At 43.0% G+C, this 16,757-nt stretch overlaps 1 protein-coding gene across 5 annotated transcripts in view; it reads left to right on the forward strand.

The window, feature by feature from the left end:
* Positions 1 to 16,757, forward strand: part of ADAMTS19 (ADAM metallopeptidase with thrombospondin type 1 motif 19) — a 190,732-nt gene that overhangs the window by 79,753 nt on the left and 94,222 nt on the right. For all 5 annotated transcript variants that reach the window (XM_053302857.1, XM_053302859.1, XM_053302858.1 and 2 more), the window contains one exon: positions 11,137 to 11,242. In XM_053302857.1, the coding sequence (XP_053158832.1) occupies positions 11,137 to 11,242 (106 nt within the window). The remainder of the gene's footprint in view (positions 1 to 11,136; positions 11,243 to 16,757) is intronic.

Below are 16,757 nucleotides of genomic sequence, written 5' to 3' on the forward strand. Positions count from 1 at the left end.
CACATTCAGTTTCTCTGCAATTTCCTTGTCCTCCCTAATAATCCATTTCACTCCATCATCATCTAAGGGTCTGGCTGCCTCTCTGGCAGGTTTTCTACTTCTGATATATTTAAAGAAGTTTGGTTTCTCCCCTTGACACTTGTAGTTATATGCTCCTCAGACTCTCTTTTTGCATCCTGTATTGGCTCCTTGCATTTCTTTTGTTAGAGTTTATGTTCCTTTCTGTTCTCTTCATTTGGGCAGAACTTCCATTTTCTGAATGAAGTCTTCTTCCCTTTTATAGTTTCCCTGACTCTACTTCTTAGCTACTCTGGCATCCTCCTGAACCTGGTGGTACCTTTCCTCCTTCTTGGTATACATTACAACTGAGCTTCTATTATTGTGTTTTTAAACAAGCTCCATGCTTTCTGGAGTGATTTGACCCTCCTGACTTTCCCTTTCAACTTCCTTTTTACCAGTCCTCTCATGTTTGAGAAGTTTCCTCTTCTGCAGTCCAACACATCTGTGTTGAACTTCCTTGACAATTCTCGCATATATACTGAATTGGATCACACTATGGTCACTGTTCCCCAATAGTTCCGGAAGTGTCACATCTGGCACCAGATCTGGGGCACCACTCAGGATTAAGTCCAAGGTCACCATCTTTCTGGTTGCTTCTGTGACTTGTTCTAACTACAGTCATTTAGCATGTCTAGAAATTTGGCCTCTTTTCCACTACCTGAATGCGACTTTACCCATTCTGTGTGTGGGTAATTGAAGTCCCCCATTATTACCATTCTGTCTCTCTTTGATGCCTCTCTTATTTGCTTCTCCAGCTCCAGGTCACCCTCAGTGTTTTGATCTGGAGGGCACATCCCTAATAACACATTTCCTTTCAGTCCTTATATTGTCACCCATAATGGTTTTGTAGAGGACTTTGGTCCTCCTTGTTTTTCTAGTTCATTGGATTCTATCCCTTCTTTAATATACAGTGCCACTCCACCCCTGAGCCTCTCCTTCCTGTCCCTTCTGTGGAGTTTATATCAAGGAATATCAGTGTCCCACTGGTTCTCATTGTTCCACCAGGTTTACCATTATGCCCACTATATCTATGTTTTAATTAGTGAACAGGCACTCCAGCTTTCCCATCTATGTTCAGAGACTTCTGGCGTTGGTATATAGACACCGATATGCCAGTTCTCTTACCTGATGTGTGCTATCTCCCTTGACATCATTTCACCTTTTTGACCAGCTGTCATGTGTTTCGTTTTGATCTACTCCTGATTGCACACTCTATTTGCCAGATTGGCAAATATGTAAAGCAAGCCATGTGAAACAATAATTTCCAATTTATCAGTAAGTTCCAAAGTCCACTTCTCAGCTTTGTCCAATGACCAAATGCTGTTCTCATGTCTGTCCTTTGCTTGACTGGGTGACCTTTATGATAGTGGATTTATAAGAATCAAAAGTAGGTGGCCAAATATTTGAAGCAAACTCCATCTTTCCAGGCTGCCACTGGATTCCACCTTCACATGGGAAGTGAAGAAAGTGGATTATCTCAGTCCGAGTTAAATCCTTCTCTGTGCTACCACTACAGAAAACCAAAGAGGGAAGCTTTGCCTCCCACTTTCCTGGCAGTAGTTCTGTAGTCATTTATTTTATTATTTATTTATCATATTTTTAAACCCCTGAAATGTACATCTCTAGCAATGTACAAAATTTAAAACACAATATAAAACAGAATAAAAACAGTTTAAATTTCACAAAATACAATAAAAAACATCTTGTAAAATAAAAACAAATTAAACAGTTTAAATTTAAAGTGTTTACATTTGTAGTCATGGTGAAAAAGTGTTGATCCCGGAGAGCAGACAAATGAGAGCATGCCTTATAAAAATGGATTTCTGCCTTTTTATTTGGTCAGGGTGGGGAGATCACATTCCATACTTGTATCACCCTGGAGAATGACCAAGGCACCCTATGATAATAAAGGTGAAAATATAACTCAGTGATACATTTCAACTATCATTTTATAAAGTGGCAAAATGTTTTTTTTTAATTGACTTGAATGCATTTTGTAATTTACTTTTGTATTCATACTCAACTTTCAGCTAGTTAGTGTACTGAATGGTGAAACTTTTTTCTTCACACATAAGGGTTGCAATCTTCACACATAAGGGTTGTAATAAGGACTACACTTACCTGGGTTCAATACCTATTGAAGTTGATGAGAATTTAGCAAGTGTTTCCTTCATATGTTTTGGATGCAATCCTGGCAGACTGTGGGTCAAACAACAGAAAACCCTATTGCATTATTGGGGCATGTGTGGTTGATTTTTATAAAGTAAGTAGCACGTATAGAGGGATAAATCCAGACTGGGAACACAGTGGGAGTGGGGCTTTGGTCCCACCATGGTCCCAATCTGGAGCACTCCTCTCCTGTAAATAGGATGTTTGCTATTTATATAATCTAGTGTGGCCCTAGATTATACATATAATCTAGTGTGCAATTCCCATTGTGCTCATTTGGAGCTCCTTTTGATGAGGCATATATTTTTAAACCTGTTTCTTGTTCTGGCATACAGAAGCCATGACTTAACTTTTCTTGTAACCTCCCCCCCAATTTTTAGGGGGGGGGGAATTATCCATGCTATTCTGCCACTAGTTTCAAGCACAGATGCTTCAGGAGTGTGTTAATTTGCAGTTTTAAAGAAAATCTATAGGATTGACTGGAGATGGTTTTAACTATTACAGAAGATCAATTGTTCCTTTTTTCCCTTGTGGATTTAACCTTGGAACCATTCCAGCTGTGTTAATAAGCCACAGGAAGAAATAGAGAACATATATATGTTTAAAGAAAACCTTTATCTTACCTAATGCTGTGATGGCTAAGCAGGAGCAGCTGCTCACTTGAAACCAGTTTCTGGTTCTTAACACATGAAATGAATATCAAAGGACAAGGTTTGAAACTAGTTCACAACTCGTAGTTGGCTGATATGCATTCAGTAGTTAGTGTTTCATGTGGGTTTCAGACACAAGATCATCCTTGTTTGTTTGTTTGTTTATTTATTTATTTTACATATTTTTATACTGCCCAAAACTTACGTCTCTGGGCGGTTTACAACAAGATTAAAAAGTAAAACATTAATTAAAAACAAAAATAAAAAAATTTAAAAGCAAGAAATTCAAAACACAATTTAAAATTTTAAAACAATTTTCTAAAAACAACATTAAAACAATCAAAACAATATCAGTTAAAAGCCTGGGTGAACAGATGTGTCTTTAAAGACTTTTTAAAAGTTGTCAGAGATGGGGAGGCTCTTATTTCCCTAGGGAGCGCATTCCAAAGCCTCGGGGCAGCAACGGAGAAGGCCCGTCCCTGAATAGCCACCAGACGAGCCGGTGGCAAATGCAGACGGACCTCTCCTGATGAGCTCAATGGGCAGTGGGGTTCATAACGAAGAAGACGTTCTGTTAAATAAGAAATAAGAAAATATTCTCTTTAATAAGAAATGAAGTAATAAAACACTGATTTAATAAGATATTTTGCTCGCGTCTAGATTCTGAAAAGTAATTTCTTCCCAAATGAGGAAAAATTAAACATCAGAAGCATCCTACAGATTTCATGCCAGAAATGTTAGGCATCCCCCCACCCCCAAAATAAGTATAGTGGCAGAATGAACAAGAACTGATCTTCTATCAGCAACAAATAATCATATGTTAATCAATCAATCAGTCATCTTTATCAGCATAAGATAAACAATAGAGCATTATTAAAACAAATTATGAAACAAAAAAACTATGCTATTTTAAATTTCTACTCTAATGTATAGAGTCTATAATGAATGTAATGTGAATATGTGAAGAGAGCCAGCGTGCTGTAGTGGTTAGAGTGCTGGACTAGGACCGGGAAGACCCGAGTTCAAATCCCCATTCAGCCATTAAAAAACTAGCTGGGTGACTCTGGGCCAGTCACTTCTCTCTCAGCCTAACCTACTTCACAGGGTTGTTGTGAAAGAGAAACTCAAGTATGTAGTACACCGCTCTGGGCTCCTTGGAGGAAGAGCAGGTTATAAATGTAATAATAATAATAATAATAATATATAATGTATTGAATTTATAATGCTATAAAGCTATAATATAATACTAAAAGGCTGCTACACTTCAAAAAGCTATAAAATTATTAAAATTATAAGAATATAATATGTGGAATATATAAAATGCAAACTGAGTTATATAAAATAGAACATCCAAATAGGAACAATAATAATAATAATATAAATCAGCAGTTTAAAACTATGTAGAGCTGATGCCAGGAAATGGCCTAGCAGTCATGACCCTGCGGATCCTGCATGCTGCCACGCAGAACTTTGCGGTGTTATATGTGAAGGCTGGGTCCTTATCTGAGAGCAGCAACTAGGTATAGACATGGTTTGGCCAGTCAGGTTGCTTGCAAAATAGCAGAAATATAAACTTGGCCCGAATGTCTCTGTAAAAGGGGCAAAAAAGGAGTACATCTTCTGTGGTTTATACCTCCCCAGTGTCACAGGAACAAAGTCTCTCTGCTACTGGGATCTTTCTGAATTTGTCTTCCAGCAGAGGGAAGGGCATGACAACGGGTGAGGGTATAAGCCTTTCTGTGGCTAGGGATTTCTAGCTGTGACAGGTATGTGGTGGGGGGAAGCAGAGAATCTGATCCTTTCCAAGGACAGACAGGATGGAACCCTACCTAGGTCAGCCTGGCGCTCAGTGTCCATTATCCTCTGTTTGATGACTATTTTTGCCTAGTCACAGCTCATAGCAAGTGGGGGAGGGTGAAGCCCAGTAGCGACAATTTAGTCCACGCTGCCTTTTTTCCAGGAAGATTGGGAAATGTCCTGTAGGGTCAGAGGTTCCAAGCTGTCTGAGGGTTGAGGGATCATTGTAGTCTGAAGTTAAGAATGGACAGCCACACTCTGGCTTCAACTTTTATCATGTCCCTTTCCAAGTGTAGTACAGCATTTGAGACACAGCAAGGCACTTGGAGGGTCAGGAATTTGGACTTTACCAGCTCCATTTACCTTGTGGCCATTTATACTCCAGGGATGGGAGTTGGGTCTTCTGCCATAACTTAAGCCATAACTTAATTTTTTGATAGTTGATTTCTATTTTTTTTATAATTAAGAATGTTTATTTATTAAATACAAGAAAGAATAAAAACATGATTACAGCTTGAATTTCCCAATTACAGAGATCATCTATGGTGTTACAAATAGTCAGAAGCATACAATATAGAAAAAGACCTCTTCTGTATGGATCACCAATCCTCTCAAGTAACAATGCAATACAGTGCAATGCAATAATCAGCAAATAACATCAGTGAAGTAAAGAATATCATTGCAAAGAACAGTTACAAAATATGGATAACAACCAGAAAGGACCCCAATTTGGGGTCAAAGCAAATCATCCCCGATTTGGCCTGAATCAATTCAGGTGATTCGAACACCATTTTGAGGCTGTTTTGCTGAAAAAATGGGTCTCAGAATGTTTTTTTCCCCAGGTAGAGCCAGTTGGAGTTGGAGGGTAGACCTGTCCTCCAAGTAATCCAGCTCTCCAAATGCCTACTCCAAATGGTAGACCACCTCTCCCTGGAAAAAGGCCTCATTTTGAGGCCTATTTTCCCAGCAAAATGGACCTAAAAATGGCACTTGAATTATTCAAATCAATTTATGCATATTCTACCCTTTCTACCACCTAGTAACTAAGTGAATGAATGTCAGACTTTAGTTTAGAGCCTATTTTTAATGGCAGGACTAAGCCATAGAACATGAAGTAATAGTAAATGAGAGAATTCCTCTTTGCTCATGTAACATGGCTCTCCAATGAGTATTTGCATCTCACCTCAACATAGCTTAGAGGTTAGGGAGCAAGTCTGTGGCTTCTAGGCAGGCATGAGGCCAAGCACGTCTCTATAACTGGAGCACTTGATTGATGTTTTTATAATATATGATACATTTCTTTGTCAAATTATTGTTTTTTAAAGTAGTGATTGGTTTTGAGACTCAATTCTACTCTTGGGGGGAAATGATTTTCCACCTGGATTACTGCCAGAAACCTAAGTCTGCTGCTAAAATATACTAAATATGGTTATCGTGAACAAGGAAACTTGAAGGATGTTGCTGGTGGCAGTATGAATGCACACTGGCTTTCTGTTGTTATCTCATTCTGCCACATTGTACATGAAGCAACATCCTTGCAGCTTTCTAGAACCATGCTGCAACTCTGGATTCTGGTGAATTTCTATCTTAGTTTGATATGGTATGGCCATTGGCAGAACTACAGATTCACTGCTGAATGGGAATGGTAAGTATATTCTTAATTTTTTTTTATTCATTGTTGCATTAAAAATTTCACTGTACAGAGCCCTGCTTTCTCTAGGTCCCCCAAATAAACTAGGGACCTTTATGTACAGTAAGATATTTTCTATAATCTCATAACTGATTAATTTGAATAATTCTTGTGCATTTGTTGAATAATTAATACTAGTGGGCCCGGGCACAGAGCATCTGTGCCTCTAGTGCGGCCAGGCCCACCGCCGCCTGCGCTGCGGCCGGGCCCGCCGCCTTACCTCCACGGCCAGGCCCGAGAGTGCCACTTCCGGGCCCGAGTGCCGCCGCGGCGGCCGGGCCCGAGGGTGCTGCTGCCGTGGCCGGGCCTGAGAGTGCCGCCGCCACGGCCGGGCTCGAGAGTGCCACCGCCGCGGCAGGGCCCAATAGTGCCCCCGCCGCGGCCGGGCCCGAGAGTGCTGCCGCCACGGCAGGGCCCGAGAGTGCCCCCGCCGCCGCGGCAGGGCCCGAGAGTGCCGCCGCCGCCGGGCCCACCGCCGTGGCCGGGCCCGGCCAGGCCCGCCGCCTCGCCTCTGCGGCCGGGCCCTGCCTGGCCCGCCGCCTCGACTCCGTGGCCGGGCCCGCCTGGCTCCCTGGCCATGGCCGCCGCCATTCTCCTGGGTGCGCCAGGACCAATCAGGCGCCCCCGCAGCCCAGCCAATCAGCTGGGCTGCCGGGACGCATTTCTCCTGGGCACACCCAGGATAAATATATATATAGATGCACAGGGTGGCAGTGGGGATCAAGCAAATTGGGCCCTATCTGAGAGACTCACAACTGACCCCACCCCACAAGGCCCAGTATGGCCAGGAGGAGGCAGTGGTGCAGTGCATCTTTCATGCCTTTACTGCCTTTTCCCAGCCTCCTGGGGAAAGGGTTCCACTTCCTTCTGCAAGTAAAAGGGCTTGGTGGGGAGGAGTTGAGTTAAATCTACTGGCCCAATCACTGTCATTTGGGAGGCAGGCAGGCCCATGTTAGAAGCTCTCTTGCCATCCTCTCCGCTATGGGTGGCAGAGAGGGTGGCGATACCTCATTTGATACCTTTGCACATGAACGTGCATGTGCAGAGGCCTAAAATTGGCCCAATCTTTCTCATTTGAGAGGCAGGTGGGCCTGTATCAGGCACTCTCTTGCCATGCTCTCCACTGCCAAAGCCATCCTGTATCCACTGCACCGTCATAATGTGGGAGGTGGGCAGGTTAACGAGGAGCTCTCGTCACCTTGCTGCCACTATGTGGTGACAGTTGTAAAGATTAAATAAGAATACGATTTAACTCAACTCCTCCCCCAAGCCCTTTTACTTGTAAAGGGAGCTCTCACTGCCACTGTGTGATGGCAGTTTTAAAAGTTAAAAATAAATAAATTTGACTTTCCCCTGCTCCCCAAGATTTGCCGCTGTAGAACATCGAGAATAGAAAAATAACACCACCTGTAGCCACGCGCATACCCCGCCCCCTTCAGGCTGCTTAGTTCCTTCCTGCCCAAACAAGCCCAGCTAGTTTTCATGTCGCTGCTGTCTTGTCTGTCCGCCCACCAGTGTGCATGTTCTATACAAATCTCAGTCAATCAGGCACACTGATTTTTATTTATATTTCCAAAATTTGCCGCTGGGGGGATTTAGCCACTGTAGGCAGCTGCCTCTACTGCCTCTCCTTTAACCCACCAGTGGCAGCTGCACTATTTTCCAAGCACTAAAAACAGATTGTAAGTGGGGAAAATGCTGTGAGGAATGTGAGAGCATGATTGTCCCTGGTATTTGTTGGATGTTCTTTGCAATATAATGAGGCTATTCACATGTGCATGCAAAACTGGGCTAAGGAAGCCCAGCTCAGTTTTGCATGCGCATGTGTACCACTGGGATCAGGCCCAGCAGCAAACCTGCAGCAAACCCAGCAGCAAACCTGCCTGAGAACTCCCTTAACCTCATTTTTTCAATCTGTCTGTCAGCAGACTGAGGCATGCTTGGTGAAGGGAGGGAGGATCCCTCCCTGCACACTCGCACGGTGCATTATTGGAGCACCAGGGGATGGGGCAGTGCATCCCGGCACCCTGACCCTCGGAGCTACTGGCAGCAGCCAGTGCTCATCTGGGTGGGTGATCCACCCACCCAAGGAAAGGGAACTGCTCATGTGTGGGTAGGTAACCTCTTCAGGGCGTCCCCCCTGCTAACCCTATTGCCTTTTTTCATTGCTCTTGATAAAGGGCTCATTAAATACTAGCCCCTGCTAACTGGGCAGAGAGGCGCCTTTTACCGTGGTGATTCTCTTTATTTAGCAGGGGGAGATTAACTGGCCTTATCCACCCCCAGCACAGTACTTCCAATGACTGTTGCTGGTGTCTATCTTGTGTTTCTTTTTAGAATGTGAGCCCTTTGGGGACAGGGAGCCATCTTATTTATTTGTTATTTCTCTGTGTAAACCGCCCTGAGCCATTTTTTGAAGGGCGGTATAGAAATTGAAATTATTATTATTATTATTATTAATAATAATAATAATAATAATACACGGCACAACTCAGATCTCATCTTTTTTGAGGTTTTTTCTTTAGTATATATTTATATTTTCCAAAGGAAGTGCACTTGTTTATCACATGCCTAAGCCTCCCAGTTAAATAACTGGATGTGCCAAATACATTTATATGGTGTAAGTTCAAAAATTTAGCTGTAAGTCAGCTATACACATGTATAGTCATCTATAAATCCTGCATTGCATATTACACCTAGATTATGTCTGTGTGATGCATATTGGGGCAAAAACCCTCAACTTCACATATACACTGATGGAATCTGAGCTGTTGGTGACTGACCAGGAGAGAAATCTAGGGTTGTGGTGGACAGCTCATTGAAAGTGTTGACGGTGCGTGTCAGCTGTGAAAAAGGCAAATTCTATGCTAGGGCTCAATAGGAAGGGGATTGAAAATAAAAATGCTAATATTACATTTGTAAAAATCTATGCTCCTGTACAAATCTATGTTGCGCCCACTTCTGGAGTACGTTTGGTCACTGTATCTTAAGAAGGATATTGTAGAACTGGAAAAGGTGCAGAAGAGGGCAACCAAGATGATCAGGGGCCTGGAGCTCCTTCCTTATGAGGCTAGGCTACAGCATCTGGGGCTCTTTAGTTTGGAAAAGAGGCGACTATGGGGAAACATGATCGAGGTGTATAAAATTATGCATGGAGTGGAGATGGAGGACAGAGAAATTTTTTTCGTCCTCTCATAACACTAGAACCAGGGGTCACCCCATGAAACTGAAGGTCAGGAAATTTAGGACCGAAAAAAAGGAAGCACTTTTTCACACAGTGCATAATTAATCTATGGAATTCTTTGCCACGGGATGTGGTGATGGTCACCAGCTTGGACAGCTTAAAAGGGGCTTAGACAAATTCATGGGGGACAGGCCAATGCAGCATTTACTTGCAGACGGAGGCGAAGGAGGCTGCCAAGGAAGAGGGGGCGGTGGCCATGGAGGTGGACAATGGGGTGCAATGATGACGCTTTGCTGAGGCCGGGCTCAGCAGTCCAATTTAAGGTGGACTTAACAGTTTGTTTTAAAGTGGCACTGCAGGCCATGGAGGAGGAGGGATGGACGAGGAGTAAGCTGGGGGAGGAGAAATCGGGGGTGTCAGCTGCTAATGAGCCAGCCTGGCCCTCCCCTCTGAGAAGGAGGCATGGTGGCAGCACAGCAGAGCACTCTGACCAATGAGAGGCTCCACGTTGTAGGGAGGGCCTCAAAGCAACAGAGTTCCTCCCCTACTTTTTGGCCATATTTAATTGGTTTCACTACGGTGTTTACAGCGATGCAGAATTTCTGAAAAAAATATCATCCTTTTCCCCTCAGTGCAGCATTTATGGTGGTGCAGAGTTTCTACCCAAAAATATGGTAGTTTATGTCCAGGGTACCCAAAGGAGCACCTTCAGCAACTTGAGTCTGCCTGAGCTTTAATACTTGGTAGCATCAGTCTCCTGCAATTCCACATTTATATGGGATCCTTGTAATGGCCATGTGGCTTCCTCTTTGTGGAACATTTTCCCCTGGTATATCCAGGATTTCCCATTGTTGATAAATTTTCAGCTTCTGCTTAAAACATACCTTTTCCTGCAGGCCTCCTTTCTTGCTCCTACCTAAAATAAAAATCATTTTTTAATTATTATAGCTCTCTCTATTGGCATTACAGATAGTAACTGTACTGTATTTTTGTGCTTAGTCCCTACCCATGGCAGCCTGCACCTGCCTAAAGCCCACAGTTCATAAGTGTCCTTGTTGTAAGTCAGTAGGAAAGCCTGCACCAATCTGCTCTCCACACCTTCTTCTGCCACAGAGGTGATCCTGCACTCCTGGAGGGAAGAAGGAACAAGGCAGTGGCAAGCAGAATGAATGCTGCTCCAGTGGCAGGGAGAAAAATGGAGTGGCAGGGGAGGTGGGGAGAGAAATGGGGGTAGTAGTGGCAGTGATGAGGGGAGGTGGGGCAGCATTGAGAGAAATGAGGGCAGCAACAATGATGGGAGAAGAGAAGTAGAGTGGCAAGAGAGGCAGGGAGATAAACACAGCAGTCTTGCTGGAAATCGCTCACCGCTAAGTCCCTGCACCCCTCCCTCCATTTGCAAAAAATAGGATAAACTGTGGGTACTATGTGGATACTATGTGTGAAAGTACGGTAATTGTTTTTCTGGTTTTTTAATCTTGTGATTATTTTATTGGCTGAGGTCCTTAATCATCGGTGCTTTGTGAAATTCCAAAACATGAATCGGAATGCAAAGCATAGTGATTAATTGTGGTGGTTTTCTTTTCTAGGTATAGCATATTTGAATGGGATGTGCAGTGAAAAAAGAAAATGTATTATTGCAGAAGACAATGGTCTGAATCTCGCATTTACTATTGCTCATGAGATGGGACATAAGTAAGTAAACAAACCAAATTTATCTAAGTTGATGTACAGTAATCCTAAGAGTAAATTCAAATTAACTCCTATTGTTTGATAAAGGCAATTTGGTATTCATGTGAATAAACAGTTACTCAAATGATGAAACACTTTCTCTTCACCCTGACACAGATTTATTGTAGTAATAGTGAGCACTAGGGATGTGCATGGAACCTGACCGGGCAAGTTCAGTCTGGCACCCCCTTAACCCCACCCCCCAATTTGGTTCGGTCCGTGGGGGCTCGCAGACCTTTTTTAAAATAAAAAATTGTGTCACTTACCCCCTCCAGGGGAGTTGTTGGATGCAGCGGTGTGTGTGTGTCCGTGGAGGTTCTCCCTCCCCCCGCCAGCCTCAATGCAGCCTGAACCAGCCCGTTTGGCCGGCTCTTCAGCCCATTCAGGCCTTCCCCCTCGGTGCAGCAGCCATTTTGGATGCTGCTGCACCTGCGCAATTAGCCTCTGAGAGGCCAGGCTCATGCCAGGCCTCTCAGAGGCCAATTAAGCTGGCGCGGCCAGTTCGGGCTGCATTGAAGCCGGCAGGGAGAGGGGTAACCTCCATGGACACCCCCCTGCCACCTCCAACAACTCCCCTGGAGGGGGCAAAGTGACATAAAAATTATTTTTTAGTAAAAGAAAAAGAAAAAAGTTTGCAAACCCCGAACAGTCGTGGGGGGGGGGGGGTGTCGGTCTGGGGTCGGACCAAGCAGGGGGTGGTTCGGTTCAACCCTGAACCATCAAACTGAACTGGCTCAGTGTCGAACCTGTTTGACATCAAGCTGGTTTGCACATCCCTAGTGATCACCCTTATTTTGATGATCACATTATTGGCCATTTTGATATGTGAAAAAGATCCTGATTATTGTTTTGAAAAAAGAAAGAGATGTAATTCAGTGAATAATTTTATCCTGAAAATGTTTCCCACCTGGCTATGTTCTTATCAGCTTGGCATACTTGGCATCTGTGTTCATCTTGGTTTATTATTTAAACAACAATCTGAACAATTAGATTAATTATTGATAGCTGTCATGTGGAAGCACTGAAATTACTCTGTTATTCATTGTAAGTTGTTCAAGTACAGTAGCTCAGCATAGTTTCCCACCACACCTTTACATACAGCATAAAAAGATTTTGCAGTGATGTGATGAAAATTGCCTGTCTGAGACACAGAAACACAAATTATTTGCCACATAGTAACAGACACCACACCGATGGTGTGTACTTAGCTAATATGTCCATTTGAGTCAGATTGCAAGTGAATGTTCAGTGCCTGTACATATCTGACCTTCAGCATCAGTAGACAGTAAATCAATAACTGAGCAATTCATGTTATATTGAGTATAAGGGTTAAAATTGATTATATAGTAATTAATAATAGGCAATATCTAGTTCGTCAGGAGAAAATAACAAAACATTAAATTTAAAATATACATTCTTATATTTTATTTTCAGTTAGTCTTTGAGTGGCAGCTATTCATTTATAAGTACTTCATGAGCTTAAAATGTTTTTCTACAAACGATAAAGCGAATTTTAAAGACCGCTGAGAACACTTCCTGACATTCTGACAGTGTGCTTCTTCAGTGAATAAAGTTGTTCTTATGCAAGAAAGTTATGGAGCTGTTGTCATGCTCCATGGAGTTGTCATGCTCCATGATGTTGTATATTAAGACCTTTTCCTGCACATATATAGAAGCTGTTCACATGAGCAGCCCTACTCAGGCTTTGGCAGCCCTACCTGGGTAGGGCTGCTCGTGTGTAGTGTCAGGATCAGGGTCAATCCTGGTGCTGTCTCTCCAGGTAAATGTAAAGAGTGCCATCAAGTCGATTTTGACTCCTGGCGAAATCGACTTGAGCCCTGTGGGTTTTTTTGTAGAATACAGGATGGGTTTACCATTGCCTCCTCCTACGCAGTATGAGCCACGTAGCCAAAGTTTTTTACTTGGGCTACCTGGGTAAAAGGTAAATGCCTGGGTAAAAGGAAAAAAGCTCACGCCCTTTTACCGAAGTCTGGGGTCTTGTGTCTGCTCGGGCTACTGGCAGCCTGGCAGACGCAAAGAAAATCTTTCAATGCACAGTGCTCCTTGTATGGTGGATTAAGGGATATCTGGAGGTCAGGCTTCATTTTCCTTGCCTCCAGAGCAGCAGAGATTATGTGGGCATATGAGTCACACACTGCATGGCAGTTTGGTGATCGTTGGGGTTGGGGGTAGATTCTACCCCTGCCCACCCTCCCCATCCCAGAAATGGCCACATGAAAGACCTCACAAAGTTGTGCAATATGAGTTGTGCAGCAGTCATTGTGCAATGTTGATTAGGAACAGTCTTGAACAATGATGATGCAAAACAATCTTAAGCAATGATGACTCACAATGATGATGCACAAAACAACAGTTTTGAGCAACACATTTTGTGCAACGACATTAAGAACAGTCTTAAGCAATGATGTTGCAAAATGGTCTAGAGCAATGATTTGCAATTTGTCAAAATCTTCTGCTAGTGCAAGGACTAGTCTCAAACAGACATTCCTTTCTTTGCACAACTTCATTGTGGCACGTCCTTAAACTAGCATAACTGGATTAAATTAGCATGATACTAATCTGAAACACAAACTCCCATGCCTTCGTAATTTCCTTGCACAAGTTCAGTTTCCTTCTGCAAGCTCACTGTTAATCAGGATGCTGACTGCTATTATAGCACTTGCTCACATATTTGTACACCAGCCACATGTGTATCTATGCTTTTAGAACACATTGGGGGATTCTAACTCAAAACTGAATTTGCAAGAATGCACAGCGAATGGACTGCAGTCTGGACACAGGCAAATACCACTGTTAGGGCTCCCCAGAGAAGCAACAGATGCATACAAGGTTATTGAAATAAATAGTTTATTGTTAAGGAAGAGGCACAGTACAAACAGTGGTATTTGGCAACCTTGATACTATCACAGGTGTACAGGGAGTGTAGGCAGCTCCCAGGGAGTAGATGAAGAGAGAAGGGAAGAGGGTTTTAATAGCCTACTGACTGGCAGGAGTTGGAATATGGGCTGAAAGAGAGGGAAGGAATACAAATAAGAGAAAGAACAGCTTTTTACCTGTTTGTATCTGCTGTTTCCTGTGTGGTGCTAAAAGGAAAGAGCTTCCCACCAAGAGATTTGGGGGTCCCCTTCAAAGGTGTGATTAAGTGAGGGCAAGGAGAGGCAGCAAGGTGCTTGCATGGCACCAAGTCCTGTGGCACTATGCGCTCCCACAGCTAGCAAAGGAGAGCACTGGGCTTCCAAGGCAGTCAGGCATGGGGGCTTAGCATGCAGCAAGACCACATAGGAAATGACCCAGCCTCAAGGACTCTCTGGGGTTTCACTTGGACATTTAGGGGCTCTCAGTAGTCAGGCACAGAAATGGTCCTTTGGCAAACCTGCATGGAGAGTGCTCAAGGGCAGTCTAGTCCAGATTTTCACCACCACCACCACAGCAGTCTCATACAATAAATGTTGAAGGTTTCAGTTCAGCATTGATTCTGGACCTTGTAGTCTAACATTCCAACTTGGATCTCACAATGCAGTAATTCAGCTTGCGGGCAGGGTGGGGGGAAAGTGTGAGTAGTTTGAGCTGCTCATCTCAATGGACCAGCAAGAATATTTCCCAGGAACCTCCAGGAAAGACCACCACATGTGTCTGGGGAGACAGGACTTCTTATAAGGTTCTGGCCTTTGCAAAATTCCAAAGGTGGGAAAACCCTAAGGTACAAAGCTTGACAAAGGGAATTGACTTGAGGAGGGAGTCAATATGGTAGTGCCTATTCAGAGGAAGTGCAGAACAAAAGGACTCTATTATGACAAATCTGCATAGCTGACTTGGGACCTTATTTTGATTGCATTCTGGGGTATTTTTATAGATGAAAGACTCTTCCAGCCTCACATGCTTAACTCTTCTTTCTTTATCTATTGTTTTTCAGTTGGTACAGAATTATTTTCATATACTGATTTAATTTTATTTAGCCATTTCTTTCTTGATCTGCAAAAGACTGTTTGCTAGAACACTTCTAAGAAGAATTTCATACCTATCTTTTGCTTTATTTAGACATATTAATAAATACTACATATTAATAAATACTATGTTGTGATGCTATAGGAATCAGATATAGTCTATATCCATGATATATATATTTTAAGATAACGGCTGACATGATGAGGAAAATTACTTAAAGTAGTCCCATTGAAATTGGATATTGCCCAATGTGTCCTTTTTAATTTTAGTGGGACTACTTTGAGTAATTTTCCTCAAATCAGCCAACACCTATTAACTCAATTTCTTTAACCAAAATAGAATATCTTTATAAGGACCAATGAAAATATCACAAAGTAGTCAGCAAGTTTTGCAGTCCTCCAGAACTCCTCTTCAGGCTCCATGTTAAACAAATCTAAAATGTGGGCATAAAAGATGACATAGGGACATAGGAAGCTGCCTTATACCAAGTCAGACCCTTGGTCCATCTAGCTCATTACTGTCTACACAGATTGGCAGTGGCTTCTCTAAGGTTGCAGGCAGGAGTCTCTCTCAGCCCTACCTGGAGATGCCAGGGAGGGAACTTGGAACCTTCTGCATTCAAGCATGCAGATGCTCTTCCCAGTGCCTCCCCTTACAATGGTCACATGTAGTCTCCCATTCAAATGCAAACCAGGGTAGACCTGGTTTATCATGGGACAAATCATGCTTGTTACCACAATACCAGTTCTCCCATTTTTAACAGTCATAAGATGGAGTGCAGAAATTTCATGCAGATGAAATTTGGTTCCTCATACCTTTCTGAGGTACAGGTTGTTGTCCATCCTTTAAGTGACTGCCATATTGAACCAACATGGTGGATCATCAAATAAATACCCCCATCAGGGTTCCCCAGAAGCTAGAACCCTCTCCAATGTGTTGTGAATTTGGTTTGTATTGGACTGTCAGCACATGGTTTACAAATGGGTGTTAGCTATACTTTGAGTGGCTGCCATCTTGAACTAACAAAGTAGATGAGCAACCCCCTCCCCACAAAAAACTCACTCTCAGAACCCCCAGGGCCCCCTCTCTACTATGAATTTAGTTTGTACCTGACTGCCAGCAGAAGAGTTACAAAGGCATGTTGCCCATATTTGAGTAGTTGCATCTTCAGACAAGATAGCAAATCAGCAACACACACACACCCCAAAAAGTTGGGGTTCTGTAGAATTCCTTCTTCTATACTGTGATTTTTGTTTATATTGGACTGTAAATACAAAAGTTATTAGAGGTGTGTGGTGGGGGGGTGACACACACAGATATGATGATTTCCTCATAAACCTTCTTGCTTTTGGAAAGTAGGCTAAAAGATAATCATCTTCTGGAATTATACAAAAGGGGGAGGTGTCTCAGTGTCTCCTACAGTTTCCCTATACATCTTCAGTTAGTCATTTAGTCCTCTCCAGTCAGCCACAAATATTCACACATTTGGTTTTGACAAATGACACAGTGAAAA

Source organism: Hemicordylus capensis, chromosome 2, assembly GCF_027244095.1.
Source record: "Hemicordylus capensis ecotype Gifberg chromosome 2, rHemCap1.1.pri, whole genome shotgun sequence".
NCBI classification, from domain to species: Eukaryota; Metazoa; Chordata; class Lepidosauria; order Squamata; family Cordylidae; genus Hemicordylus; species Hemicordylus capensis.